The sequence below is a fragment of the Mus caroli genome, unplaced genomic scaffold (genome assembly GCF_978045245.1).
Source record: "Mus caroli unplaced genomic scaffold, Mus_caroli_1 scaffold_2, whole genome shotgun sequence".
Taxonomy (NCBI): Eukaryota; Metazoa; Chordata; class Mammalia; order Rodentia; family Muridae; genus Mus; species Mus caroli.
Window position 1 is genome coordinate 49514495 of NW_028227257.1, and position 27400 is coordinate 49541894.

At 46.7% G+C, this 27400-nt stretch overlaps 2 protein-coding genes across 4 annotated transcripts; one reads left to right on the forward strand and one right to left on the reverse strand.

Moving 5' to 3' along the window:
- Window positions 1-18945, reverse strand: Vps16 (VPS16 core subunit of CORVET and HOPS complexes). The gene is made up of 24 exons (XM_021155821.3): window positions 18828-18945; window positions 6019-6107; window positions 5717-5814; window positions 5504-5632; window positions 5278-5422; window positions 5045-5160; window positions 4824-4946; window positions 4628-4683; window positions 4205-4294; window positions 4016-4110; window positions 3813-3889; window positions 3370-3501; window positions 3153-3280; window positions 2990-3025; window positions 2736-2844; window positions 2441-2575; window positions 2237-2345; window positions 2035-2132; window positions 1842-1949; window positions 1493-1570; window positions 1242-1411; window positions 1063-1159; window positions 335-438; window positions 1-220 (listed from the first exon to the last, which is right to left on the reverse strand). Exons 1-24 carry the CDS (start codon window positions 18878-18880, stop codon window positions 76-78), a joined length of 2520 nt encoding a protein of 839 aa, XP_021011480.1. The 5' UTR covers window positions 18881-18945; the 3' UTR covers window positions 1-75.
- Window positions 18522-27021, forward strand: Pced1a (PC-esterase domain containing 1A). 3 transcript variants are annotated; one of them, XM_021155822.3, is made up of 8 exons: window positions 18522-18782; window positions 19085-19869; window positions 20384-20463; window positions 20573-20811; window positions 20902-21052; window positions 21141-21387; window positions 23374-23634; window positions 23931-27021. In XM_021155822.3, exons 2-8 carry the CDS (start codon window positions 19746-19748, stop codon window positions 24176-24178), a joined length of 1350 nt encoding a protein of 449 aa, XP_021011481.1. In that variant the 5' UTR covers window positions 18522-18782; window positions 19085-19745; the 3' UTR covers window positions 24179-27021. The 3 variants fall into 3 exon arrangements, with proteins under 3 accessions (XP_021011481.1, XP_029328182.1, XP_085690302.1); XM_029472322.2 differs by having other exon boundaries at window positions 19729-19869; XM_085834176.1 differs by lacking the exons at window positions 18522-18782; window positions 23374-23634 and having other exon boundaries at window positions 18873-19869.
- The last annotated feature ends 379 nt before the right edge of the window (window positions 27022-27400 follow it).

The following is a 27400-nucleotide window of genomic DNA, read 5'->3' on the forward strand; positions in this document are numbered from 1 at the left end:
TTCTGAATTAGTATTCCAAATTTATTTACATCTGGACATCCCTGGATTTAACTAGCCCCCTTAAGGACAGGCTCTTCACTTCTTCTGGGCTTGTGCCCTGGCCCGCTGAATCTTGTCAGCTATGGCCCCATCTGTGGCTCCAGTGCAGTGGGACAAAACGAGGCTCAGCTCGGTTTCATTCCGGTGCTCAATAGCCACCTCTGCAGCCTGAGCCACATCCCTGTGGTTTGAGCAGAAGGGGAGATGGCGTTGGGGCTGTTCAAGGGCAACAGCCCTGTCTCCTCTCAGCCCACTCTTCAGCCACCTCACACACAGAGGCCTTCATCTAACTTACCCAACAAGAAGCAAAGCCTTGACCTTTTGTTCAGGGCCCACACGGGAAGCATACTTCTTGGCCTCATGTTTGTTATGCTGTTTCATGCAGATCTCTACAAAGGGCTTTGCAAGACAAAGAAGACAAGCCTGGCCCTATTTCCTCTCTCTCAGGAGCAGAAGCCCAGGGGACACTTGCCCATAGGTATTTTGTATAGTCAGTATATCTAGTCCCCTTCCCACCTAGGGGAAACAATATGGAGCAGACCATTATAACAGAAAGCAGCTAAACCAAAGACCTATCAGAGACTTGGGAAGAATCATCCTTATGCTTCTATTCTACCACCACCATTCCCGCCACCAAGTTAGGTGTTTCTGCCTCCTGTCCTCTAAGGCCTTGTATCTTCTCTCAGGCTGCCATTATAAAACTCGCCCTCCATGTTTGAAGTACCTCCTCAAATCTTGACCCTCCCTGCCCCTTCTGCCCTCAGGCACATAGTGGCCCCTGTAGTCTTTATGAGGTAAAGTAACTCCCCCACCACTATGTAGGAGGCAGGCTTGTGCCTATCCTCCAGAGTTCCCCACACAGTACATGTGTCTGCTCATGTTCACAAGGCACAAGAAGCACTAGCTAAGAACACATGACAGTGGAATGGGTGCACAAATGGGCCATTGCCCCACCTCCCTTGCCTGGCCCCCTCCCAGGGCTACTCTCACTAGTGGGAGGCCTAGGGAAGAGCCCTGTCTCACCAGGTAGCCAATCGGTGATTTCTTGCTTTTGGAAAACTTCTCCAGCTCCTCCCAATCTTCCAAATCTGCCAGGGCAGCCAGCTTTAACCACCATAGCCTGCAGGAAAGCTGTACTCAGCATAGGTATGAAGGAAAGGCAAGAAGTCCCAGGACTACATATAGCTGAAATCCTTACCCACCTCTTATCAGGGATGCGAAAGTCACGTGCCAGCTGCTCTGCCCGCTTGTTGTGGCCTCCAAGGATAAGAGTGGTGACAGTGTTGTGTAGAGATAGATCTAGGAACCTGCCCCCTAGCTCATCCTCTAGGCGTCGCTGTAGCCGCAGGAGCCTCATTTGATCCTCTGTGGCCTGGAGACCAGAACAAGGGGATCAAGGCCAAGCAAGGAAGTCCAAGACAGGACAGGAATCTCTTAGAAAAGGCAGTCAAACCTTGGCTGCAAATTCATTCTTGGCTTTGTAGAAGGCATCAGCTGCTGTCTGCAGAGCTGCCACTCGCCCTTCAATACGCTACAGACAAAGGGATACTGAGGTCACAACACATTAATTAGTCTTTCCTCTCTCCACCCTTGTGCCTAGAACCAGCCTTATCTACTAGGGGCACTCTTCCACTGTCCTAGAGATGCTGTCTCTCTTGAGACCAGTGCCATATTCTGGCCTGATGCTCTCAGAGCCCCTCAACAGTTATGACCAGAGAGGGTGTAACCTAATGCAGAGAGCTAGGGCTTTGATGGACAACCCAACTAATCCAAAGGCCCCACCCTCCCTTTGGACCCCAGACCTCTTCAGCAGCATAGCTGGCTCTGATGTGGAAGCTGCCCAATTCCTGGTGATTGTCGTCCTGATTGTAAAGGTCCTTCAGAGTGTCTAGCTCCTGATGCTTACAGAACTGGGTCACAGGCAGATTAGTCAGCAAAGTCAACTCAAAGGCTCAGAAAACGCCAATCCTTCCCTCCCCTTCACACACAATTTACCTGTCGATACAAACTCAGGGCCATGGGTTGGTTCCGGAGAGTCATGAAAAAGTCTCCTCGATTGAGTTCATTCTTTAGGTGCAGCAACACTGTAAACACTGTGGATGAAGAAGTAGGTGGGCCTCCAGCCTAGCTCTGACATTACTGGGCTCACTCACCCTATCATCCTAGTGCCTCCTGGCCCTCACCCAACCCTGCTCACCCAGGTCAGTGTCTCCACTCTCAATGGCCTTGCTCAGTGCGAGTTTGCTCCTCTTCATCTTTAGGAGAAGAGGTACCTGCTCCCCTGAGCGTGGCTCATATTCCAGCAGCTGTTAAGTGGGGTAGAAGGCAGAGAAATACTTGTGTAAGGGCCTAAAACACCCCTTTCCCTGGGGTGTCTGGGAAAGGTAAAACGACCACACACCTTAATGGCCAGTTCAGTGCGGCCACAGCCATAGGCCCGCGCAGCAATGTCAGAGTATGAAACACCAGGCGTGTCACCCAGCTTCTGATTAATAGCCCGTGCTACATCTTCATCTGAGACATCTTTCTGCTGCACCTGTAAGTGTGTATGTGGGTGTCACACAAGTCTGGATGTCACCCCTTACCTGCCCAATCCTAAAGGGCCTCCATCAGAACCCATCCTTTATTTATTTTCATGCTCTGTATTTCCTGTATTTTGTCAGGGCCTGAGGTTACCTCATATCCCATGCCCTTGCCTTGTAGCAGGCCCAGTGGGCTAGGATCCTGCTGACACCCTGGACTTCAGGAAGGCGCAGGTACTCGCATATCTGGATAGCCAAGGGATAAAGCCTCCGCAACACAAGCCTGGCAGATAAAGGAGTAAGGGAAAAAGTTGTGAGGCAAAGTGAGGTCGAGCAGGCAGAATAGCCCTAGCCCGACTTCTAAACCATGAGTCCCCACATAATACTACCCACCCTTGCCCTCCCTATAGTCCCCCTGGCGTCTGTACCTGTCTAGCAGCACCTGGATGGTGAGCTGCTTGTATCTGTGTTTTCCTTGGTTAAGGATCAGTTGGTATAAGGCCTGTTTGCCAGGGATCTACAGACCACATCTCCTACCCCTTACCCTGCCATGCCCAGTTGTAAACACCCTCATGCCATACATAGGGATACTGGGTGTAGGTGAGAGGGATCCCAATGTGGTAGTCTCTAATAGCATTGAGCACTCGAAGGTCCTGACACATGTGCACGAAGCTGTCAGGTGGAAATCTGTCAAGGAAACACTTTCCAAATGAAGCCGCCTAAAAAGAACCAAATGGAAATGAACTTCCCTGGCTGCCCAGTGCACCCCACTTCCCACACACCCTCCCCTAAGCCCCTCCAGGCCAACCCTGAGCAGACTCTTTTGCATGTCTGGCTGGTGCTCATGTCCTGCAGCCTCAATGCACTGCTGCACAGCCTGGATCAGCTGGCCCAGTTCCTGGATCTCCCGCAGGTACTCATCTGCTTTCTGGCTCTCTTTCTGTGGGGAGAGGCCCAGAGATGGAACATTACAGACAGTCTCACTCTGGTCCCCAGCCTCATGGAACTACATAGTTCAAATGGAGAGGTCTTGGAAAGCACCAACTTGAGCCTGTGGACAGTAGGGTAGCCCTGCCGGTTTACATGTGCTAGCCTTAGCCAGCTCAAGTCAGTGTCTTATCTAACCCCCTCCCCTGTCAGGTAGCCCCTGGCTTATCATGGGTGCTCAGGCAGGGGCAGAGGGCTGGTCTAGTCAAGAGAAGAGAAAGGAAGAGAGCATCTTGGGAATCTTAGAAGTTGCCCAGAAATTACCTCATATTCCTTCTGGGCCTCCAACAGCAGTGCTCCAGGGGCCATTGAGGCAATTTTGAAGATCTCTTCACTGGCCACTAGAAGAGGAGTTTTTGAGTAGAAATGACGTATGAAAATTCTCAGTTCTGCCCTTAATACCCAGATCCTGTTTTGGATCAGGAGCACCTGCCCAGAGTCCCACGGTATGCTTGTGGGAGCCTCACCTGGGACTTCATGCAGGAACTCATGGGTGCTTCGGGAGAAGATGCGGACCCCATCAAGCTCAGGCACTAAGTAGGAGTCCTCATCGAGCACAAACCTGAGTTCAGTCAAGGCTACTAAGAGCATCCAAAGATAGTGTAACCTCCTTTTCCTTCCCTCTCCCAGCCCACACAGGATGCGTCCAAGGATACTGGATGCTTTCAGGCGCATTGCCCACCACCATCAGCCGCCTCTCCCAGGCCACAACAACAGCCCTTTCCTTGCTCCGAGGTCGGCTACACCTATGAGCAATAGCATATACACCACTGGGATACTCGGGATATTGGGCCCATAGCCGTGTCTTCTGCATTGCTTGTACCCCTTTCCTGGGGACAGCCTGAACACACTGTGTCCCGGAGCCCATTTCCCTGGCCACATGCTGACCTATCTGTTTCCATCTCACTCTTACACTACCAGTCAAGTGGCCCACAGAGGACAAAGTTCTCCTTTAAGTGCAGCAGAGAAGAGAAGGCCTATGTTCCACTTAGTCTGGCCAGAAGACAGGATGACTCAGGCTATCCCAGGCAACAAGGCTAAGCTCTAACCCCACCCTTTAAGAACGCCTCTATCCTCACCAGACCATCTGCTTCGGGGGAGCCCGGATGTTGCAGTTGAACTCACACAGCTTCTCCTGAAACGGCACAGCATGTCACGGCCCTGCCCCAGCATCTGCTGTTCAACAGTCATCCTGCTGTTGAAAAGCCATGGCTCTATCCACAACAGATCTTCCTTGGACAAAGCACAGTATCCCTTGCTGTCCTAGAACCACACCTTGAGTGATGCTGTCCCCATCCAGATGTAGCCTGTGTCTGTGAAGAGTGCCAGGTAACGATACGTGAAGGATACAGCCATCTGTAGGAAGCTGCTCACTCCTGGGGCTAGGCCAGCAGGTGTCTGAGGCAGGACCAAGGAGGAAACCAGATAAACTGACTTTTCAATGCCTTCCTACTTGTTGACCAGCCCTTCCATTTCATTCCCACTTAGGTTCTCACCACTGCAGAGCAGGTAGCATGATCCAGAAGGTAAAGATCGGGTCCTACAGCCAGAAGAATGTGTGGAACTCGGTCGTGGCACAGTGTGGTCCAACATGAGGGTGCACTCTGCAGACCTGTCACAGGGAAGAGGAAACCTGAAACGACTAGAGCCCACAGTGTGTGTGTCTGCTGGTTCTAGTCTGGAAGCATATCTGTGGTATTGAAGGGCTCTCTTAAGTATCAGGGCTTACCTGGCACCTCTGGCATCCGACGGAGTTTGAGGTCACCTACATTGGCACTCAGAGTAAAGCGATAGGCTCCTGTAAGGATGGCCACCCCCGAACCAAACTCAGTGTGAAAAATCCGGGCATCCAGGACACGGTTCTGAAGCACTTCCTAACAAGATGGACCGTGGGTTAAGAAACCCACAGGTGAAGAGAGGTCCCCCTTCCCTCCTCAGGCTCCTGTGGCTCCTACATTGCCCATGCTGAAGTGCCTCCGGAAGTCTCCATGAAGGCCATACACTAGCACTGCGCCATCTTCTTGCACACAGAGCAGCTCCTCCTCAGCTGACCAGCCGAGGGCCACCACAGGCCCACTCTTCCACTGCAGAGGAGAGAGGTTCCCATGGCTTTCCTTAGAAGCAGCCAGCCCTGCCCATCACACAATAGGGATAGGTTCCATGCTCACCAGCAGGCTAGCCAGTGGCAAGCCAGATGCAGAGTAGATCTCCAGTACTGGCCGCACGCTGGCAGCTTTCTCTTTTCTCCAACAGTTCCTCAGTAGAGCTGCAATTTGAGAAGAGACTTCTGTCCTAGAACCTCAGGCCCCATGTAAGGTAGGCCTCCTGGATCATTTACTCAGGTTCAGCTCATGGGAACCGAGCCTCGTGAGAACCCAAACTAAAAACATTTAGAAGGAGGATTGGCAGAGAACAACCCAAACAACACCCTGGGAGCCCACAGTATGTAGTAGTAATAGAGGGAGCATACCAATGGGACCCCCATAGGGTGCAGCAGCCACCAGGCAATCCTTGAGCTCCTCCTTCAGGTCCCAGTCCATGCTGTACAGCTCATACTTCCTACTCACAGAAACAAACAGATTAGCGTCCTTGTCCCGGTCCTCCTCCGGTTCCTTTATCTAGACAGAATAAGCCCCAGAGGAATGCCTGAAGCTACCGTTTATCTAGTGGAGGAGAGTCTTTCCCTCCCCACATGAGAGGAAGAGAGGGGGATGGTGACTAGAAACTGACTATATCATGTAGGCCTGGGGACCACAGGTGAGGTAGCACAGGGTACCCACAAGAAAGGGTATAGTTTTTGAGGCAAGTGTCCACTGTTGGCAGGAGCATCTGAGATGGGCAGGTTATGTACAAGACACTGAAATGGTGCTAAGGTACCGTTGCTGGCTCTGCCTGGAACCAGTAGGAAAGCAAGACCTTCAGAGGTCAACCTATTGAATATGAGGCCTCTTTTATTTCTGGCTCCAATGATGAATTAGATAATGCTCTTTCTGCCTAAGGGTCAAGCTAGAGTTCTAGGTGAAGCTAGTTTTAGAAGCACCAAATTCAGTGTCTGAAAGATGATACCAAAAATGAGCTTTTCCAAGAGATACTGCTGGGGGGAGTCCTGGTGATGGCATTCTGTGACTCCTAGCTTGCAGAAGTGACAAAATCACAAGCAAGCTGAGAAGCCTGCAGCTCTAGGTGTGTGCATGAATGCATGCTGTAGCCCTAGTATGTGCATGAATACATACTGCAACCCTAGTGTGTGCGTGAATGCATACTGCAACCTTAGGTGTGTGCATGAATGCATGCTGCCTGGAATGGGCTTAAGTTTATCATGCTATCACTGGATGCTTGGAAGAGCAGGGAAGGGGCAGAGAAAAGTGGATATTATTCTGGAACATCAAAAGAAAATGCAAGTAAAGAGGAAATTTTTGTTTATCTCAGTGGTCTTCTAATTAACCATCAGAAACATGCCTACCATTGCACTTGACACCCCTCTGAGGGCTCTAGTCAAAATAATTTAAGGAAATTATTTTAGAGAAAGAACAAAGCTATTACTAGATGGTTGTACACCCATCATCTTAAAATCTGAAGTGTTCTGTGTGATGTCTATTCTTGGTTGTCAACCTGACTACATGCAGAATTAACTACATCTTCTGGATTACAGCATCTACTGAAGACCGGCTGAGACAGCCTGGTGGACTGAGCAACTACTGGATTCCTGGACCTTTCATTTATAGGCAGCTTTTATTAGATTAGCTGAAGCCTGTAAGCCATTCTGATAAATCTCATGAATACATTTATATATTTTAATGTATAATATTAAATAAATATTATAATATAGTATTAAATAATATACTTATATATTATATATTTATCTACCCATCCACCTATCTATATATGTACCTATCTATCTATATCTATCTACATCTATCTAGCTATACATGTATGTGTACACACACACATATACATATATACATATACATATATATATATATATATATATGTATGGATTTATTCTAGAAATTCTGTTCTGCTAGAGAACCCCGAGTAAAAGAAATGTAAATTTTCCTTTTTTAAAAAAAGATTTCTTTATTTATTATATGTAAGTACATTGTAGCTATCTTCAGATACACCCGAAGAGGACGTCATATCTCATTACGGATGGTTGTGAGCCACCATGTGGTTGCTGGGATTTGAACTCCGGACCTTTGGAAGAGTCATCTCTCCAACCCTGAAGTGTGAATTTTCTTGAGTGTTGTTTCAGATTTGAGTTACAGATTAGATGATAAATTTGCTAAGTCTACACAAATAGTCTAAATTACAAAGAACCCTGAAATATCAAATACTTATCTCAATTTAAGGTGTTTTTTATTTTTGTTTTTTGCTGAGGGAAACTCAGCAAAGCAGTTTACAAGACAATAAATAAACATCAGCCCATGTTTGTACGGCAAGACATTTCCATTCCCAGTGAGACTCATATAGAATGGGGGGCGGGGGGGGGGAGAGAAGGAGAAAAATAAATCAAGAGTGAAGATGATCAGGCAAGCACTTTCAGCCTGGTTTTGTTTTTGTTTTTTGAGATAGGCTCTTACTGGCTGCCCTGGTTCTTGCTACATACCCCAGGCTAGCCTAGAATTCATAGCTATTTGCTTAATTTGCCAAGTGCTGGGATAAAAGAATATACTTATTACACCTGGTTTATAAATTTTAACTTTTAAAGGATTCTGGTAATACCAGGTATGGCAGCACATGCCTTTAACCCCAGAACTTAGGGGCAGAGGCAGGAGGATATCTGTTTGAGGCCAGCGTGGACTACACAGCATGTTCCAGACCAGCCAGGGTATACAGACTTTGTCTTAAACAAAGCAAATTTTTAATATTTAAAAATTAACAACATTCTAGTTATGATAACAACAAAGCCTTAAAGATATTTAAAAATCATGAGAATTGGGGCTAAAGAGATGGTTCAGCAGGTCCAGAGGTCCTGAGTTCAATTCCCAGCAAAAACATGGTGGCTCACAACCATCTATAATGGGATTCAATCCCCTCTTCTGGTGTGTCTGAAGACAGTACACATACATAAAATAAACAAACAAATCTTTTTTAAAAATCATGAAAAAAGTAATAAAATCATATCAAATTGCCCTCAAGAATACAAAAGACATGGATAAATATTCTAAGATGACCCACAAATGTACAATAATTCTGATAAAATACTTCCCAATGGTTTCTTTATAGATATGCAAGCACTGAGTCTAAAGTTCATGGTTGGAAAAGGGATTCTTGGAAACAGAAAATAACGGAAGGTATTTAAAATGATTAAAAAACATAAGAAAACACACATACATACATACATACATATGCTATGTATATAAAACATGCCATGTAAACTAAAGTTAATTTAAACTACTGTTTTGAGATAGGAATGAGAAAACAGGTGAGGGGCTGGAAGGACAGCTCATACTACTCATGCAGAGAACTCGAATTCCATCCAACCCCATCCCATGGGGCTCGCCAGCATCTGGAGTTCTAGCTCCAAGTGGCCTTAATTCCTCTTCTGCGCTGAGGGCACCTGCACTTACACATGCACACAGCCCACCTCTCCCCTTTAGAAATACATTTTTTAAAAGTTAGGTACAGTGGTGTACACTTTTAATCACAGGACTGAGACTTCAAGGTCAGCCTGGTCTACCTAGGGTCAGAGTTACACAGTAAGACCCTGTCTAAAAAACAAAAACCTAAACAACACCCCCCAAAACAAACAAACAAACAAACAAACCTCAACAAATCAATGAAAGAGAGCAGTGTCCAGAAAAGATCTGGGAACTGAGCATACTATAAAGATGGTGTTTCAGGTTGGCACAAAATATCCTGGATAATGGTATTATAGACCTACACTGCCATGCCTGCTTCACGCAGTACTGAGGATTGAGACCAGGACTTCATGCATTTTGGACAAGCACTCTAATAAGTGAGCTAATTCCCTGGCCTGGTCCAGCTGCTCTTTCTTTAAAAACTGTTTTTGACTGAGTATCAGTTGTATGTACATGTTGTATACCCACGTGGAAGCCACAGGAAACTCTCACGAATTGGATCCTTCCCCATCACGTGGGTCCTGGGAACAGAACTCAGTTCATCAGACTTGATGGCAAGTGCCTTACCCAGCCACCTTACACAGATATACATGTAGGCAAAACACCCATGCACATAAAAATATATCAATCTTTTCTTTAAAACATTAAAACTTTGGAGTTTGGGGACATTGCTTCTAGACAGGGTCTTACTCTGTAGCTAAGGCTGGCCCAAAACTCACTAACCAGCCCAGGCTGCCCTCAAACTCAAGTTGATCCTCCTGCTTCTGTCTCCTCCATGCTATGTCATATAGTGGATTCAAGATTTTAAAATACATATACATTTGCTATTTTGTTACTAAATTCACTGAATGAAAATATTGGAAAACATATTTTCACACAGACCTAGCATGCTGGTTATAAAGTGATGGCCATTCATTCAGTCCTCAATGTACTCACAAGCTGTATATTAAAGACCATTGCTCCCTCAAGCCTTTCTTTCAGTAAGCCCAATATGAAGTTTCCTCAGTAGAGGGCGCTGAAACACTAGACCAGCACGCAGGACAAGAACTTGAGCGCCTTCTGGTTCGGCCAGCCATGGGGGAGGGGGGGGGGGTGTATGAGGATAACCTGGTGGTGGCACTCAGCTGCCATCATGTGCACACTCCTGGGAAACACTGCCTAGGCCCTGATCACCTTCTCAGGGTTCTCTGCAGACACTGCACTCCAAGTTCTCTGCTCACATCAGACCACTCATTTGTCTGTACACCTATATGTCTGGCTATATATACACTCTGTATACAAGTACGTTTGAAATAACTCCCTTTACTTGCTCTACATCCAGCCTTTAGGTGTGGCTTACCTTATGGATTCTGTGTTTCAGGTCTCCCACCCCTCCTCACACTTCCATTCTTGTGTGTTCCCATCATTCATGGACTGCTAACTAAATCATGACCCGAGGAGCAGAGAGCTTCTATGACAGGTCTAAGATAATTGTCTGAAGCTATACAGTTGCTATTGCTAAAAATCAACACAATTTTAATTTTGTGAGTTTTTAATTACAACAGTTGAATATATCAGCATGCCATATCTCATGTGCCAGTTGGGGTACTGATCAGGAAAGAATGGGACCCTGAAACCTAACTAGGGTATGTAGTTAGAGCCAGTCCAGATGAAACTGACAACTTTGGAGCCTCTCTTCCTGGTGAAAGTAGCTTGTCTGTCATCTCTCCTACCCAACCTGGAAACCTTATCATAATCTCATCTGCAGTAGATGTGACAAAGGGCTCCCTGGTCCAAGTGCTGAATGTTGAAAACAAGTCTCCACTATGGCACCATTCTAAAGGGTCCAACCTGCAAGATGACCACACTGGGCTCTGAAGAGGCAGACATTTGTTGTTGAGGAACAGATAACTAATCTTGATAGATTTACCTTTCTTGCCTATACTGCATTTGCCAGGACCCAGAATCTCTTGATCCACAGAATGCTTTATTCACCACTGCAGCATTCTGCAAAGCACTGCATCTCATCAAGGGGCCCTTATCACAACACAGTGTTAAGTCAGCTCTGGGCCACAGAACCAAATGGTCTTGCCATATATTCCAACACCCATAAGAAGCAACAGAATGTGTCAGACATACACAGCTGTGATAAATACATAAAACAGTGTCAGTGAGGAAAGATTTGCTTTGGCTTACAGAATCCATGGTGGTCTGAGTGAGAACGGCTCCTACAGATTTATAGGATTAGAAGTTTGGTCCAGGGTTAGTGGGACTGTTTTGAGGAAGATTAGGAAAAGTGCTATTTTAGAGGAGATGTGTCACTCACTGGCTTTGAGGTTTCAAAAGCCCACATCAGGCCTATTCTTGCTCGCTCTGCCTGTAATTTGTAGAGTATACTCATAGCTACTGCCCCAGCACCATGCCTGCCTGCTTGCTGCCCCTTCCCTCCATGATGGTCATGGCCTCACCCTCTGAAACTGTAATAGAAAAGTATCCAAGGCAGTGTGAAAGGCTTCAGTGCAAGGTCAGACTCGGCATGAGACTGAGGAGAGCATCAGTGTCAAGAGCACGTGGTGTGGCCGCTCAGGAAAGCCAGGAAGCAGACAGACAGGAAAGGGCTGAACACAAGATACAGCTTCCTGGGCTGGAGCCATGGCTCAGCAGTTAAGAGCACCAACTGCTCTTCCAGGGGTCCTGAGTTCAGTTCCCAGAAACCACATGGTGGCTCACAACCATCTGAAATGGGATCAGATGCCTTCTTCTGGTGTGTCTAAAGAGAGCAATGGTGTACCCATACCTAAAATAAATAAATAAATCTTTAAAAAGAAAAAGAAGAAAAAAAAATGTATCTTTCTAATTACCTTAGAAGAATGGGGTCTGTCTTATGCTTTGAATCAGATCCTCCACCCAGATCAAAAGTTGGAAGGGAGAGTGGCTCTTTATTAGTAGTAGTTTCTCATTCTGGAATCTGTTGGCTTGCAGAACTGAGTCTTCAAGGGGCAAATGTTTCCATCAGGAGTTGCAACCATCGAGTTAAAGGGGGTTATTTTGCTTAAAGGGGAAACTACATTGGCAAGGACTGCCTAAAATCCTCCGTGGCATCTCTTTCATGTTTTCATGCCCAATGATAACAGTAAATGACAACCTTCAGAAACCAAATACCGCAGCCTGAGCAGAGAGAAGGCTCAGTCACTCTCTGGGAGAAAACGGTCAGAGGATGTGCTGGCTCAGGGCAAGCGCAGTTACAGCTGCAGCAGTTAAGCAGGCCAACCGTGACCCATGACTGACGTGTTACACGTACATGTACATATGGACACATTTGCCTTTCTCTTCCCCTCTTTCGAATTTTTACTTTTGATGCTGGCATATGGTGTATAGAAGGCAGGGGACAGGGAAATGCTTATACAAGGGATTATTTCTTCAGTGAGTCAAGAGAGCAAGTTTGGTCAGGCAAAATCTAGACCTTTCCATGCAATGAACTTTAGTTTTCTAGAAGGTACAAGGTGAAATTATGGGGGGGGAAGTTGAAAGAAGGCTTTAGTTTTCAGTATTTCTGAAGTATCTGAACTATTCATAACTGCTTCATCTTGTGATCTCTCGCACATTTAGCCTTTATGGTGAATATAGGATGACTCCACAAAATAAGGTCATAGGAATCCAGATAAAACTGGGAGCATGGGTTTGTAGTTGTGGCAACCTGCCCACTGCATAACATTTCACATTAGCACTCTGTAGTCCTGGCACAGGTACAGAGATAGTTCTATATCAGCCAGGTGTAACCCAGGACAAAGAATAAGGCTGTTAGAGAAGAGAGAAGAACAAAAATGAAGTAAGTAGCCACAGCTGTCCTCCAAGCTAGACAGGGAGAAAATGCTTCTACAGAAGAGGGCTCTACATGCTTGAGAGGGTTTCAAAACTGCAGTATGCAGTCAAGGCCTGAGACGACAATGACAACAAAATGCAAGAATGGAAAAAAAAAAAAAGAATGAAAGAAATTCTGTAGCTATGCAAGTAAACTTCTGGGGAAGCACTGTCTACCACAGTGTGAGAAGAGCCCTGTGTGCAACAGGCCAAGGAAGCCCTGAGTGGTATATTTTGTCTAGCATTAGGGAACAATCCAACAATTTGTAGTCCCTAACAAGGGCCCACTATCATTCCCAAAATCTCTTGCTTGCAACTAACTCAAAACTAAACGCTACTCAAGGATTCATGGGTTGCAGTTTGTTTGTAAAATGGTGCAGCTGCTGCTGTGGAAGACAGTATGGCAGCTCTAAAACTGTATACAGATTTCCAGACAATCCAGCAACTCTATTCCTAGATAAACACCCAGAAGAACTGAAGCAGAAACCGAAGTCTGAAAGAGGGGTTTTGATGGTTCACTTCTGGCGAATCCTCCCACATACTTGGCCAGCCCCTTTAAAGAGGTATCTGTCCATCTGTGACTACAGGAGTGTTATTCTCCAGAGTCGGGGTGACAGCAGCATTGTTATGTCCAATGGTTTCCTGGCACTGGAATCCAGGGTCCACTTACTGCTGCTGACAAGATTTCTGTTTCTGAGACCTGGGTAGAGAGAAGACAACTGTAGCTAGCCTTTACTATTGAGTGCATAACCTGTCCTTATGAATTCTGCACCCTTAGGCTTTTCTGAGAAGCTGCCATCCGGTCTGCCCATCTGTATCTCATGTCACTGAAGGAGCAGATAAGGAAAATGTAGTGCATAATACAGCAAAATCTTTCAGTCTTAAAAAATGAAGAAATTATGACACATGCTATAACATCAACCTTGGAGATAGTATATTAAGTTAAATATTCCAGTCACAAAAGACAAACAACAGATTTCATTTTCATGAATTATGAAGATGATCAATCCAGGGAAAGAGGGACACTTAACAGAGAGTTGCTATTTAATAGGTATAGAATTTTTTGATGAAAAGAATTTACATTGGCTATACAGCACAATAAATATACTCAACACTACTGAAGAGAAATTAAAAAATGGTTAAGCTGGGAAGGCAGCTCAGGTGGCAGAAGGTTTGTCCAGCATGCTGAAGTCCTGGGTTCCACCCCCAGTACTGGATAAACTAGGCATGATTATATATATCCCTAGCACTTGACAGGCAGAGGCACGAAGACCAGAAGGTCATCCTGGGTGTACTGGCTAGTTTTGTGTCAACTTGACACAGCTGGAGTTATCACAAAGAAAGGAGCTTCAATTGGGGAAATGCCTCCACGAGATCCAGCAGTAAGGCATTTTCTCAATTAGTGATCAAGGGGAAAGGCTCCTTGTGGGTGGTGCCATCTCTGGGCTGGTAGTCTTGGTTCTATAAGAGAGCAGGCTGAGCAAGTAAGGGGAAGCAAGCCAGTAAGGAACATCCCTCCATGGCCTCTGCATCAGCTCCTGCTTCCTGCCCTGCTTGAGTTCCAGTCCTGACTTCCTTTGGTGATGAACAGCAGTATGGAAGTGTAAGCTGAATAAACCCTTTTCTCCCCAACTTGCTTCTTGGTCATGATGTTTGTCCAGGAATAGAAACCCTGACTAAGACACTGGGCTACATGAGATCCTGTCTCAAAAAACAAAACCAAGGAGGGCTGGAAAGGCAGCTCAGCAATTAAGAGTATCCAGGTTCAATTTCCAACTTCCCCACGTTGCCTTACAAAGGTCTGTAAAATCAATCCCAAGAGGTCCTGTGATCTTTTCTGGCCCCTGTGGGCAATGCACTAATGAGGCACACATGTAGACAAAACACTCATACACATAAAAATTTTTAAAATATTTAAGTAGTGGTATTCTCTCTAGAAAGGCAAAACAAAATAAATTAAGATACATTTTTAATGTATGCTTATGATGTTTTTACTAAATATTCATATGTATTCAAAACTATAATACCGGCATCATCCCTCTTCCTCCTTTACAAATGTCACTCCTGTGACTGTGCAAGCTAACTCGCTGCATCGGCAAAAGTGTGAGGTCTTGAGTTGATCCCAGTACTACATAAAACGCCCAGCATGGCGGCCTATGCTTGTGAGTCCAGGGCTGGGAAGGCGGAGACAGGTGGCTCCCTGGGATCTGCCCAGCCTCATCAGCTGCCCTGGGTCAGCGAGAGACCTTGTCTTAAACAGAGTGAATGGCTCCTGAGGAGCATCACCAACCCTCCCCCTTCTGCAAGAGCCATGCACACATACACACACCACAAAGCACAAATGAATACCACAAAGCACAACATGCCCCCCCAAAATAAGTCCATCCTTTTCTGTGCCAAGTTCCCTTTTCCCTTTTCGTGATTTTCAGCTAAGAAACCAAACCATCCTTGATAACTCGCTTCCTCACAGCCTAAGTTCAGAATTCCCATGGTAACTATTAGCAAAGGTTGAATTTATCCTCTGGCTCATGTGCTGGCTATAAGCCCTATGACTGTCAAAGGGAGCCTATCTCTCTTAGCAACACACACTGAGTCTGGCAAAGGTTGGTCAAGGGGCTGGTGAGATGGCTCAGTGGGTAAGAGCACCCGACTGCTCTTCTGAAGGTCCAGAGTTCAAATCCCAGCAACCACATGGTGGCTCACAACCACCTGAAATGAGATCTGATGTGTGTGTCTGAAGACAGCTACAGTGTACTTACATATAATAATAAATAAATCTTAAAAAAGAAAATGTCTGTGTCTATAAAAATAAATCATATACGCAAAAAAAAAAAAAAAAAAAAAAAAAAAAAAAGGTTGGTCAAATTAAAGAAGGAATCAGCTCAAGGTGCAGTTTGCATCTCTAGAACCGAGTGAGAGATGGCCACCACTTCTTACCTTTCTAAATCCAACAAGTTCCTGACAACATGAACTGCAGTGCAGACCCCTGCCCTACAGATGGGACTCAGGTGAGATGTCCCCACTTGTTGCCCATTCATCCACTTACTAGAATCAGATTAAGTCTAAGATGAACACATGAACTAAACCAAGTACCTATTCTTAAAACATTTACACACTGGGAATAAACTAGAAAATGCCCAGACATTTTCCTGTTGTAAAAAAAAATCTGGGCCAGGCAGTGGTGGTGCACGCCTTTAATCCCAGCACTTGGGAGGCAGAGGCAGGCAGATTTCTGAGTTCAAGGCCAGCCTGGTCTACAGAGTGAGTTCCAGGACAGCCAGGGCTACACAGAGAAACCCTGTCTCGAAAAAAAATAAACAAACAAAATTAACCACCACCCCCCCCCCAAAAAAATTTAAAAAATCTGGAGTCGGGCATGGTGCCCAGACCCTTGGATCCCAACACTCAGGAGGCAGAGGCAGGCAGATCTCTGTGAGTTCCACGCCAGCTTGGTCTTCTAGTCCAGGACAGCCAGAGCTGGTTACACTGAGAAACCCTGTCTCAAAAAACCAAATAAATAAACAATATCTGGGAGAGGCAGCTCAGCTTTATAAACGGTACTCGCTGTCTGATGATCTGAGCTCACTAACGGTGAGAAGGAGAGAGCTAACTCCTACAAGTTGTCCTCTGACTTCCACACATGTGTAGTGGCATGTATGTGGTGAGTGTGTACATATGCATGCATGCACGCGTATACACACAAATGTAAAATCAAAACTTCTATGTTTTGGCCCAAAGAGTCTACCACATACGTCTCTTGGGTGGGTTATGGGGAGCTTTTCAAAACAGGGTTTCTCTGTATAGGCCTGGTTGTTCTGGAATTCACTCTGTAGACCAGGCTAGGCCTCAAACTCAGAGATCCACCTGCCTCTGCTAGGATTAAAGGCACGTACCATCACTTTCAGAACCCAGACTCTCTGTTCCTTAGCTTCCTCATTACTAAGTTGGTATGAATCATGATTTAGTTCTATATGGTGGTGATAATTAAGAAACTATACACAAGTACTTAGATAACATAATATCCAGAATATAAGGAAGTCATTTTTGTTAGCAACTTTTAGGACATACACATCAGTCCCAGGAGGTGTAACACTTCTAGGCCCTTCTTGAGCCCAGCACTTCTGTGACTCACTCACATCTTCTGAAGCATTACTTATCTACCCATGAAACTGACTCTTCAGAGAGTAAACAGGAGGAGCTCTGTCGTAATGTGGTCATCTTCCTTATGCTCTGATTTTAAAAGTCTGGGTAAGCAACAGGTATTTTTAAAATAGCTAATATTTTATATTTATTATTTTTTAGCTTTTTAAATATGTATTTGGGGACAGAGTCTCATCTTGCCAAGGCTGGCCTCTGATATATATCCATCCAAGGCTGAACTGGCAATCCTAGTCTTCCAGCCTCCACATGCCAAGGGCTATGTGTTATATGGGGTTATGGATGGGACACCACACTCTGCTCATTAGTATTTTCAGTTGCTTCATATTGTACATGTGTCTAAGAGGAATCATGACTAAACAAATGTAACAGAGCTCTAAAAATTACCACAAGGCATCCTCTGTCTAGAAAATGCATTACACCGCAAACAACACGATTCCATTTAAAAGTTTGGCTATGGGCAGAAGCAAAGTCTTCTATTGAAATAAGACGCCAACGCAATGTCTCTGTGATCTTCAGGTATAGCAATAAAACATTCTTTACCATTTTGTTGGGTAATGATTAGGTTTTGCTTGTTTCTGTTATTATTTCAAGACAGGGTCTTACTAGGTGGCCCTGTCTGGCCTGAGCTATAGACCAGGGTGGCCTGAATCTCAGAGTGCTGGGATTAGGAGGTGTGGGCCACCAAAGGCTGACCAACTATTAGGTAAAAGGCACTGGCCTAAATATGCACGGGAAATAGAAGTATTCTTAGCCTTCAAGAGCTTAGCACGAGACACTCATACCAACACTGCCCTCATGTGCCACATATGATAAGACTCTACAACTGGACCCTGTGTGAGGCACTAAGGATTCTATTGTAGGAAAACCAAGCAGGTCCTGAAAGATGAGCAACATTCTTCAGGGTGATAAAGAGGAAAATAGCAATGCCCATAGAAGCGACTATAAGACTGTGCAAACACAAAGCCATGGAACTGCCTGGTGTGATGAGGTCCTGCAATTAATTCTGTGAAGCTGGTACACCCACGAATTGAGGATGATTGAGGTTAAATTGTAAACCACTCACGAGACAGTGACAAATATAGGCTGACCGATTGATGAGCGCTCCACAAGCAGTTTGTACTTTATATCTTAAAAAGAAATAAAGCCAACCAGACGGTAACCATTGTAATCACGTTACTAGTTTAGCCTTGAGAAAGACCCACCGCTAAGGGCACTCCAACCCCGGCGAGTTGCCACTGCCTAGGGTTCCTCATTAATAGTGCCCCAAGACTGAATTGCGGTTCATCCCCTTCTCTCAGCTTTGGTCAGTACTGTCACCCCGCCCGCTGTGGCGATCCCGCCCTCCTGTGAGAGCCCCTGTGGTCTGACTTCAGCAGTTTCCGGAAGGAGACTGGCACTCACTGTCGCCGCGGGGCGGCCTCCCTCTACGTGATCTGAGCATCCTTCCGGAGGCCAACAGACCTCGGTTTAGGGGTGGCTTCTGAGCTTGCCTCAGTTGGCGCAAAGGAAGGACCAGATTGCTGCCCCTAAAGTGCGTAAAGTGGCAGACGCTCAAGCGAGCCGCCATAGGGACGGACGCCAGCACACGTAGTGGCCGGGGCGAGCATCGCTGGCTCTGCCGGGAGGCTCAAGCCAGCAGCAGACAAGCAAGGTAAGCTGGGCTGTGGGACGGAAGGTGGGGCGGCGGGCAGCTCACCGGTAAAAGGCAGAGTCCCCGAGTGGATTCCAGTTCGCAGTGTAACAGTCCATGTCTAGTACAGCTGGCGGCTAGAGTCGCCGAGGAAAAACCCGCCTAGCGCAAGCTCAGGCCGCACTTCCGCTTCCGCCCTTCGGGGTCACGTGACGAGGCCGCCTTAGCGGCCATCAGCACTGTGGGCAAGCTACGCTGAGCTATCGTCCTGCCCTCGGCGCGGCGGCCCAAGTGGACCTAGCCCTGGTTTCTGTCCTCCACAGCGGCCAACCTCGCTGCCTTTCTGACTCCTCCGGCGTTGGGGATCGCATAGGGCGGGACACGGGTGACCGGAAGTGGGAGCCATGAGCATCTGAGGCGCAGATGCTGGAGGCGTTGGCTGGACCACCGCTGCGCACGCATGGCGAGCGCTGGGCGTCGAGCTGCGTACCTACAGCTAACCTGGGCACCCGGGCTCTCTGGGGCGGGATCTTTGCAGAACCCACCGCTCTCCAGGGGCATGGGAACATTGACTCTAGATCAGGACCCTGCTGCCAAGACGCTGTCGCACGGCGCCCGGGCCTGCCCTACTGGCCCGTGAATCCCTGGAGCCCCCGAGAGACTTGGTGACTGGGGCGAGCGGACGAGTGCGCACGCGCGGGGCCGCCGTTGACACGTGGCAGGGAGCAAAGGCGTCTCTGCGCGCGCGAAGCACTGTAGTCTTCTCTAAGACCGCGGCCCAAGTGACCCTCCTTCCCTCCGAGTGTGATAAAAGCTGGTGCCGTGTTGGGATTCGCCTTGCCGCCCCCACTTTCCTCCCCATTACTCAGAGCAGCCAGGGAGGGGCCAGCGCGCATGGGTCATCTTGGAACAGACCGACCTACCTAGAGTCCCTGCCCTCTGTCAGCTTATTGGCCTCTCCCTGCAGCTGGTGTCAGTGGCAGCATGGTCTTCTGTTTGGAAAACGAGATGCCACACCGCCTGCTGGGAAGCGCCATGGTCCACTTCCATACCTCGGAAGTCCAGCAGCTGCTACACAACAAGTTCGTGGTCATTTTGGGGGACTCCAGTGAGTGACCACTCTAGGATGAAATTTCACCGCCCAGTTTCTTCAACCTTTTCTTTGTCTGCACGCCGCATCTCCATTTCAGACTTCTCCATCTCTTACTCTGTTTCAGGACACTAAACTGCATTTTGCTTTTTTAAATTCCCTATATACCTTCCCTGGGTGCCCTGGCATATCATTTGTGCACTATTTTTTAGCCCATGAGTGTGGCATCTTTATCTGTCATTGCCATTCATGATTTTCTTAAAAGGACCTGTGGGCTATGTTGTGTGTTTTCCTAGGGACGGGACCAACTTAATTTTCCCATTTGGTCTTTGGTCACTGTACATAAGTTAGAGAGGGAAATAGCTGGGAAGAGCAGAGCTAGGGCTTTAAAACCTCGTCTTTTCTTCTCTAAGCCAACCCTCCATAGAGCTGCTGTTGGGGAGTCAAGCCCTGGAAAACAAAGGCCTTCATTTGGGAAATTCTGGGAGGGGGTGAGGCCGACCTTAACCTTGGGATCCCTGTCTCCCTGCAGTCCAAAGAGCTGTGTATAAGGACCTGGTGCTTCTGCTCCAGAAAGACACACTGCTCACAGCTTCCCAGTTAAAAGCCAAGGTGAGAGAAGCTTGGCAGCCATGCCAGTGTTGGGTGGGTGCAGACCCTGGCCTGAAAAGGACCACCTACCTGGCATGGATCTGACCATCGGGGTGGGGTGGGTGGGCAGGGGGAGCTGAGCTTTGAACAGGACCAGCTGGTGGCTGGGGGCCAGCTGGGAGAGCTGCACAACGGGACACAGTACCGCGAGGTCCGCCAGTTCTGCTCTAGCTCTGGCCACCACCTTGTGCGCTTCTACTTCCTCACCCGAGTTTACTCCGAGTACCTTGAGGACATCCTGGAGGAGCTGTCATATGGACCGGCCCCTGACCTAGTGATCATCAACTCCTGCCTCTGGGATCTCTCCAGGTTCAGGCGGGGGGAGAGGGAAATACTGGTTGGAGGTGGAGGTATGGCAGCACTCCTGTGCTCTTGCCCACCCTAAGTGTTACCCAACAGATATGGCCGCTGCTCAATGGAGAGCTACAGGGAGAACCTGGAACGAGTCTTTGTACGAATGGATCAGGTTTTACCAGACTCTTGTCTGCTGGTGTGGAACTTGGCAATGCCTCTGGGGGAACGTGTCACTGGGGGTTTCCTCCTGCCAGAGGTGAGTGACCGGGACCCCTCCGGACAGGGGATAGAGTGGCTGGCCGGCAGATAGGAGACCCTCTTAGAGAGTCCACTTTGTCAATTAGCTCCAGCCCCTGGCAGTGTCTCTGCGACAGGATGTGGTTGAGGGGAACTTCTACAGTGCTACACTAGCCGGGAAACACTGTTTCGACGTCCTAGATCTCCACTTCCATTTCCGGCATGCTGTACGTCACCGTCATCGAGATGGTGTCCATTGGGACCAGCATGCACACCGCCACCTCTCGCACTTACTTCTGGCCCACGTGGCCGATGCCTGGGGTGTGGAGCTGCCCAAACATGACCGGCTGCCAGGTAAGCCCTCCCACAGACTGGTTGGGTATTGGTGTAGGTAGGGCCTTCGGAGCACAAGGCACAAAGAACTAAATGGGACTGAAGTACTTGTAGAAAGTAGGGGACCTCTGGAAGAACAGTTGTGGCTCCTGAATGCTCCTTTCTCATTTCCTGAGAAGGGTTACATCACAGGAGGCACGTGGCTGTTCAACTAACAGTTCTTCGGCTTTGTGATTCTTCCTGTTTACCTGAATGGACATGCATGCGCAGGTACTGATTGTAAAAGGCAGGGTCAGAGGACCCTGATCAGTAGATAAGTGGAAAAGAAATGAGACTGCTTCCAGGTAATCCCAGGAATAGGAAGTGGGAAGACAGATATGGAAAAAGGATGGTCTAGGCAGTGTTGCAGAGGCAAGCTCATCAGAGAAGTGAAGGGTACAGTGAGCTAGCAGGTTGCTCAGCAGAGACACAATGTAACCTACAGTGTAACCAAGGTGGTGGGGTTAGTAGACAGTAGCTGATAGCCTCAACTCCAACTTAGGGTCCCAGCTTACTGGGACCCACAGTAGTCGCTGCTGTAGGTCCCTTAGTCCCACTTCTTCGGCTGGTTTTGGGATACTACTCTAATTGCATCCCTCCTGAGATGTGTTCTGCTATAGATTGTTTGCTTGTTAATCTCTCAGTCCCTGCCTACCCACAAAGGAAACAGCATCGCTTATTTCCACATCTACTTCTCCCTTGCTTTAGGTCACTTGAACCCTGTGCCAACACAAATGTGCTGTACTTTAGCACCAGGAGTACAGTGGTTGTTGAATTGGAGGCATGAGTCATCTTAGATGCTGTTTGCCACAGCAATAGGGTACATACAGTTTGTGGGGGGAACATGGAAAGGCCAGGACTGGAGGCAGACCACTGGGACTTAGTGGTAACTGGGAGCAGAAACACTAGGCAGATGAATTGGGATGGATTATGTCCTGGTTCCACCTTCCTTGTTTTGCTCAAGTAGAGAATTGGTCTTCAGTAAATAAAGGATGTTTTAAAGGTTGAAAGGCTAGCGTGATGCTTCACAGCTTCTGGTTCCATCTACGAACCATAGAGATAGCTGGAGATGTGGCTCAGCTGGAAGAGTGCTTGAAGTTGATAGCATGCATGAAGCCATGGGTTCAGTCTCTAGCGCCACATACAACAAGGCATAGTGGTACATGCTTATAATTTTCGATCTTAGAAAGTAAAAGCAGGAGGATCAGCAGTTTAAGCACATCCTTAGCTACAAAGTGAGTTTAAGGCCAGCCTGGAATATGTTAGACCTTGTCTCAAGGGGAACAAAGGAAAGTAAGGCTGTTAAGAAAAACAAAAACAAAACCTATAAAACTTGATTTGAATCGGGAAGATGAGCAATCGAGTTTGCTTAGGGCAGAAGTGTGTGAGAGGCTGTGGGCTCATGGGAGTCCTCAGGACCAGCAGAGGGAGAAGTGCAGCGTGTGAGTGTGAACTAGGAAGGACAGCAGAATGGTGCTCACTTTGGATTGGCAGAGAACAGATTGATGGGTCTCTCAGGACAGGGTGTATTGATGTAATGTGACTGGGAATGAAGGGGTTAAGTTCCATGTGGTAGGAAAACCACTGAAGACATGAAGGGTTTAAGAGTCAATTCACAGTTGATGAGGGATAAAAAGGGGGTAGGATACTCCCTGTAGTGGTTTAGAAGCAAATGAGGACTAGTTGGGAGGGGACTAGATCTTTATATTTGACTTATTAATTGGCCTATGGAAGAGTTTGGGAAGAAGAAAAATCTACAGATACAGACACCGGGCAAGAGCAGGCATGAGGTCAGAACATAGGCAGACAGAGTACCAAGGAAAAAGGAACACAGCTTGGTCTTGGCTTGAAGTGAAAGGAGATGAGGAAGGCTACTGTTCTCCAAGAGGATGAAGTAGAGCTCTGGTAGCCAGCATCTGGGGCAACCTGGTTTCCCAGGCCTGTTTAACATAGTCATCCCATTCCTAGACCCATGGATTGAGGACTGGTCAGAGATGGATCATTCATTCCAGGGAAGCCATAAGCAGCCCCCAGACTTCAGGGAGAAGCTGGCCTTGTCCCTGCTCCCACCTTTCCATTTGCCTCCTCCCGTGTCTTTTCCTTACCCACTTCAGCCCTCACCACCTCCCTTGTTCCCACCCCTGCCCCAGGATACCCCCTTTTTCCAAGGCCAGCCCTTTCCACCCTATGAATTCAAATACAATGCAATGGAGGACTTCTCAATGCCAGGTAGGTGCCTAACTTAGGTAGTCTCTGCTCACACTTTCCCCAGCCTCCTTTGCACATCCTCCAGCCTAGCCATCTGTGTTCATGTGAGCTCAGGAATTGGGTACTGCCTTTTGGGTTTAGTCACAGTAATCCCTCAGATTGGAATAGCATTTATAAATTTATCATTCTGGTCTGGTAGTAGGGGAAGTAGAATCCTCATTTTGCAGATAGGAAATGAAAGCCCAGAGAAACTTACCCAAGAATAATAGAGCTACCCTGTCAGAAACTTACTCTGATAATAACTGGTTCTTTTGTAGGATGTGGCCCTGGAATGAACTTTGTGCCTGGCCCCCTGCCACCATCAGTCTCTGGCCCTGTCTCCCATGGTCAACACCGGGGCCCAGTGGTCCACCGGGGCAAGCCACGTTATGTTCTGAACAACCCCTACCATGTACCAAGAATTGGGGGTCCATGCAGGCATCGACTCAGACATTCAGACAGACTGATCCACACATACAAACAGGACAGGCGGGGACATGCCCATTCGGGAACATGGCCTGGATAGGCAGGATCTTAAGATGAAGCTAGAGATACCAGTGGCCCTGGAGAGGCTGTCTGGTAGCCTAGCTGTTAGGCCGGGGTGTTCTTGTCCATTGCTGATATCAATAAAAGCATGGAAGGACAGAGTGATATTCCTGTGTTAGGGAGCAGGTCTCCCAAACCATGACCTTAAGGCATGGGGAAGCTGCCCTTGGCCTCTGTGCAAACTATTTAGAAATCTGTGAAGACTTTCTAGCACAAGTTCATCTTCAGAAGAACACATACACACTAAATAAAGATCCCCAGAGGGTCCCTTGTTATCAACAGTTCTTTGGGACTTTGTTATTAGCAGGCATTCAGTAAGTTCTTAGAACCTAAGTGAGAAGCTTCCAAGTGCTGGGAAAGTCCAGCTAGGATCCCATTAGTTCCTTGGTTCCGTGTGCAAACAGAGCATACGCTGGATGCTGGATGCTGGATGGGGTGAGGGATGGGATGCTTGCCTCAGCTTGGAAATAGGGGAGGAGGGGCTGGAGTATGACAGGGACAATGAACAGAGAGTAGGGTCTTATGGACCCATTACATTTGAATTAGAATGGAGGGAACAGAATTCTTGGGGTCATTTTTGTTCCTGCTAATGAAACCTTTCAAAAGGACCACATCCCACTGAAAAGAAAACAAAAACTGATCAGATCAATGGATTTTGGTTAATAATCTGGCAAATTAGTGAAGGGCATGGTTAACAGGCGGGTGCTAAGGAAGTGGTGACAGACAACGTGAGTTAATATAACCTTTGGGGGAGACAAGAGACTTGCAGAGGCACTGGCACAGTGCCTAAGACAAATGTATGAATTCTTTTTTTCTGAACAAGATTAAAGGGGGACACAAATTAAAAGCTTTTTTGGTTTGTTTTTACAGAGATAAGAATTTTGATAATTTTCCTTGCAGAAATGGAATTTTTTCTTTTCATCATCAAAAACTCAGAGCAGTCTTCTCCAGCTGCAGTTTGTCCAGGCCTTGTCACTTTCTGCATTTCCTTCCAGAGACTTTTGTATCATTGATTTTCCAGTGTTGGAGAAAACTGCACATATATTGATTTCCAGGAAAAACGAGTTTTTTAGCCTTATGGGCCAGCGCTGTTGGTGGCTAACCTGTCCTGCAGAGGTCTACATCACCTTCCCTCCTGAGCCTTTCTTGGCCTTTTCTACTTGTTTCTTGAATTCTGCCCTTGAAAATTCTATAACTCACACTCTATAAGCAACCTGGAGATGGGTATACGTAATTAATACTGTTTACACACTTCCTCTGTGTTCTTAATTCCTACCCCATTTAACTTTGACTTCCCATGCCCCAACCCTTTTAAAAATATTTTCTAATAGCCCCTTAAAGTTTTTTGAAATAAGAAAGAAACTCCTACACTTAAAATCTGTCCTAAAAAGAATAAAGAGATTTTATTTTGGCTGTCATACAATTGAAGAGTTTAAAAAAAAAATAGCCTTATACATGGATCATTTACACTTAAATTATTCCCAGGACTTTGTTTTAAGGAGTAAAAATGATTAAAGCCTAGGTTGCTCCAATATAAAGGTCCACTATTGGCTAATCAGGGCAGAACTAAATTTTCATTGTCTCCAAAATGTGATCCACTGGCTCTCACAGAACCATGCTTTTCAAAGGAGAGGTTCAGGATACACATATGTCACATACACATATGCGTGTACACACATACACACTTGATGAAGGGGAGTGGTGTGGTGCAGCACATGTGGAGATCAGAGGACAGCCTTGTGGGGTCTTCACCTTTATGTGGGATCCGAGGGTGGAACTCAGGCTGCCAGGCTTGTGCAGCAAGCTCCTTTACCCACTGATCTACCTCCATGGCACAAAATTCTCTGAAGTAAAACTATTAGTTTTTCCCTAGTTTGATGTAAACTGAAAGCTCTCCAACAAAAGTGGACAGCTGTCTTGTTCATCGTGTTGAGAAGGTATGGCCATCGTGTTGAGGTGCATCCAGAAATAAAATAGTAAAAGTATCCTTTCTCATCACAAGAAAATAGACATTAAACAAAAAACTATAAGATGTGGTTAGCATATTTAAAGTGTACAATTTTGGTAAGTATATCTGTGAAACTAAAAATTATTTTATAGTTTCTCTTTCCCCTGCCTACAGCTTCCTCATATTTCATGTTAGTCCCCAAGCACTTGACACTGAACTGCTAGGGCTTTGTGTGGATAGGATCATTTGATAGGCATTCTGTTTAATCAGGCTTTTTTACTTACCCAAATGAATAGGATTTAAAAATCATTCCAGCTTCTAAGTTGATGAGTGAGGTTTGTACTTATAAAATCTGTGTTACCACCTAAGCTCTCCTAACTGAAGGGCTCACACCCACCAAGACTAGACAGAGCTTTCTCCCATGCAGTCCCTAGCTTTTGCAAACAGATTCAGAGGCAGTGGACGTGGAATCATCTTTGGTCACCATTGACTATATCTCTTAAAATTAAAAGCCAGTTGTGTAGGTGGGTGCACAGGTACTTGAGTACATGCATTTGGAGGTCAATGGTCGACACTGGGGGGCTTCCTCTGTGGTTTTCTTTTTTGAGACTGAGTCTGTGCAAACCTGGAGCTCACTCATAAGTTCACTGGCTTCTCCCCATTGCAGCTTGAGGGATCTTCTGATCTCTGCCCTTCTACCCTGCAGCCCACGACATGCTGGGACTACGGATGCACGCCACCATGTGCTAGGCCCAGAGTGAAGTGCTTTCTGTAGGCACTGCACCAACTGAGCCACCTCCAAAGCCCCGGTTCACTGAATATTTAAAAAGATTGTCTGTGGTTTTTTTTTTACTATTAAATACATTTTAGTTTACTGTCGATTTTTGATGACTTTATCCAGTTAAAAATTTTTCTGTGAAATGGGGACTGGATAGATGAGTCAGTGATGAAGTCTGCCAGTACCCACAAGTGGCTCACAACCAGCTCTAATTCTAGTCCCAGGAAATCTGATGCCCTCTTCTGGCCTCTGGCACCAGGTGTGCGTGTGCAAGAGCACACACACATGTGCTCATATACATATATACACGTGTGCTCATAAAAATAAAACCAGTTAAAATCAAACTTATAGAAGGAACTGAATACTTCCCCCACAGGTCAGAAGCTATGTCAGAGGTTGGACAACAGAACGACTTACTGGCAGATGGCAGATTATCTATGCAAAAAAACTAACGGAAATCTATCTTTAAAGGTAAT

Bases quoted from the DNA above. Each gene is read 5' to 3' on its own strand.
- Vps16 (XM_021155821.3), bottom strand. From the start codon at position 18,880: ATGGACTGTTACACTGCGAACTGGAATCCACTCGGGGACTCTGCCTTT. The intron at 4,111-4,204 runs GTATCCTTGGAC...GACTGAACTCAG, and splicing joins AATGCGCCTGAAAGCATCCA to GTTTGTGCTCGATGAGGACT. The intron at 1,571-1,841 runs GTCTGGGGTCCA...CTTTGTCTGTAG, and splicing joins CCAGCTATGCTGCTGAAGAG to CGTATTGAAGGGCGAGTGGC.
- Pced1a (XM_021155822.3), top strand. From the start codon at position 19,746: ATGGTCTTCTGTTTGGAAAACGAGATGCCACACCGCCTGCTGGGAAGC. The intron at 20,464-20,572 runs GTGAGAGAAGCT...GTGGGTGGGCAG, and splicing joins CTTCCCAGTTAAAAGCCAAG to GGGGAGCTGAGCTTTGAACA. The intron at 21,388-23,373 runs GTAAGCCCTCCC...TCCCATTCCTAG, and splicing joins CAAACATGACCGGCTGCCAG to ACCCATGGATTGAGGACTGG.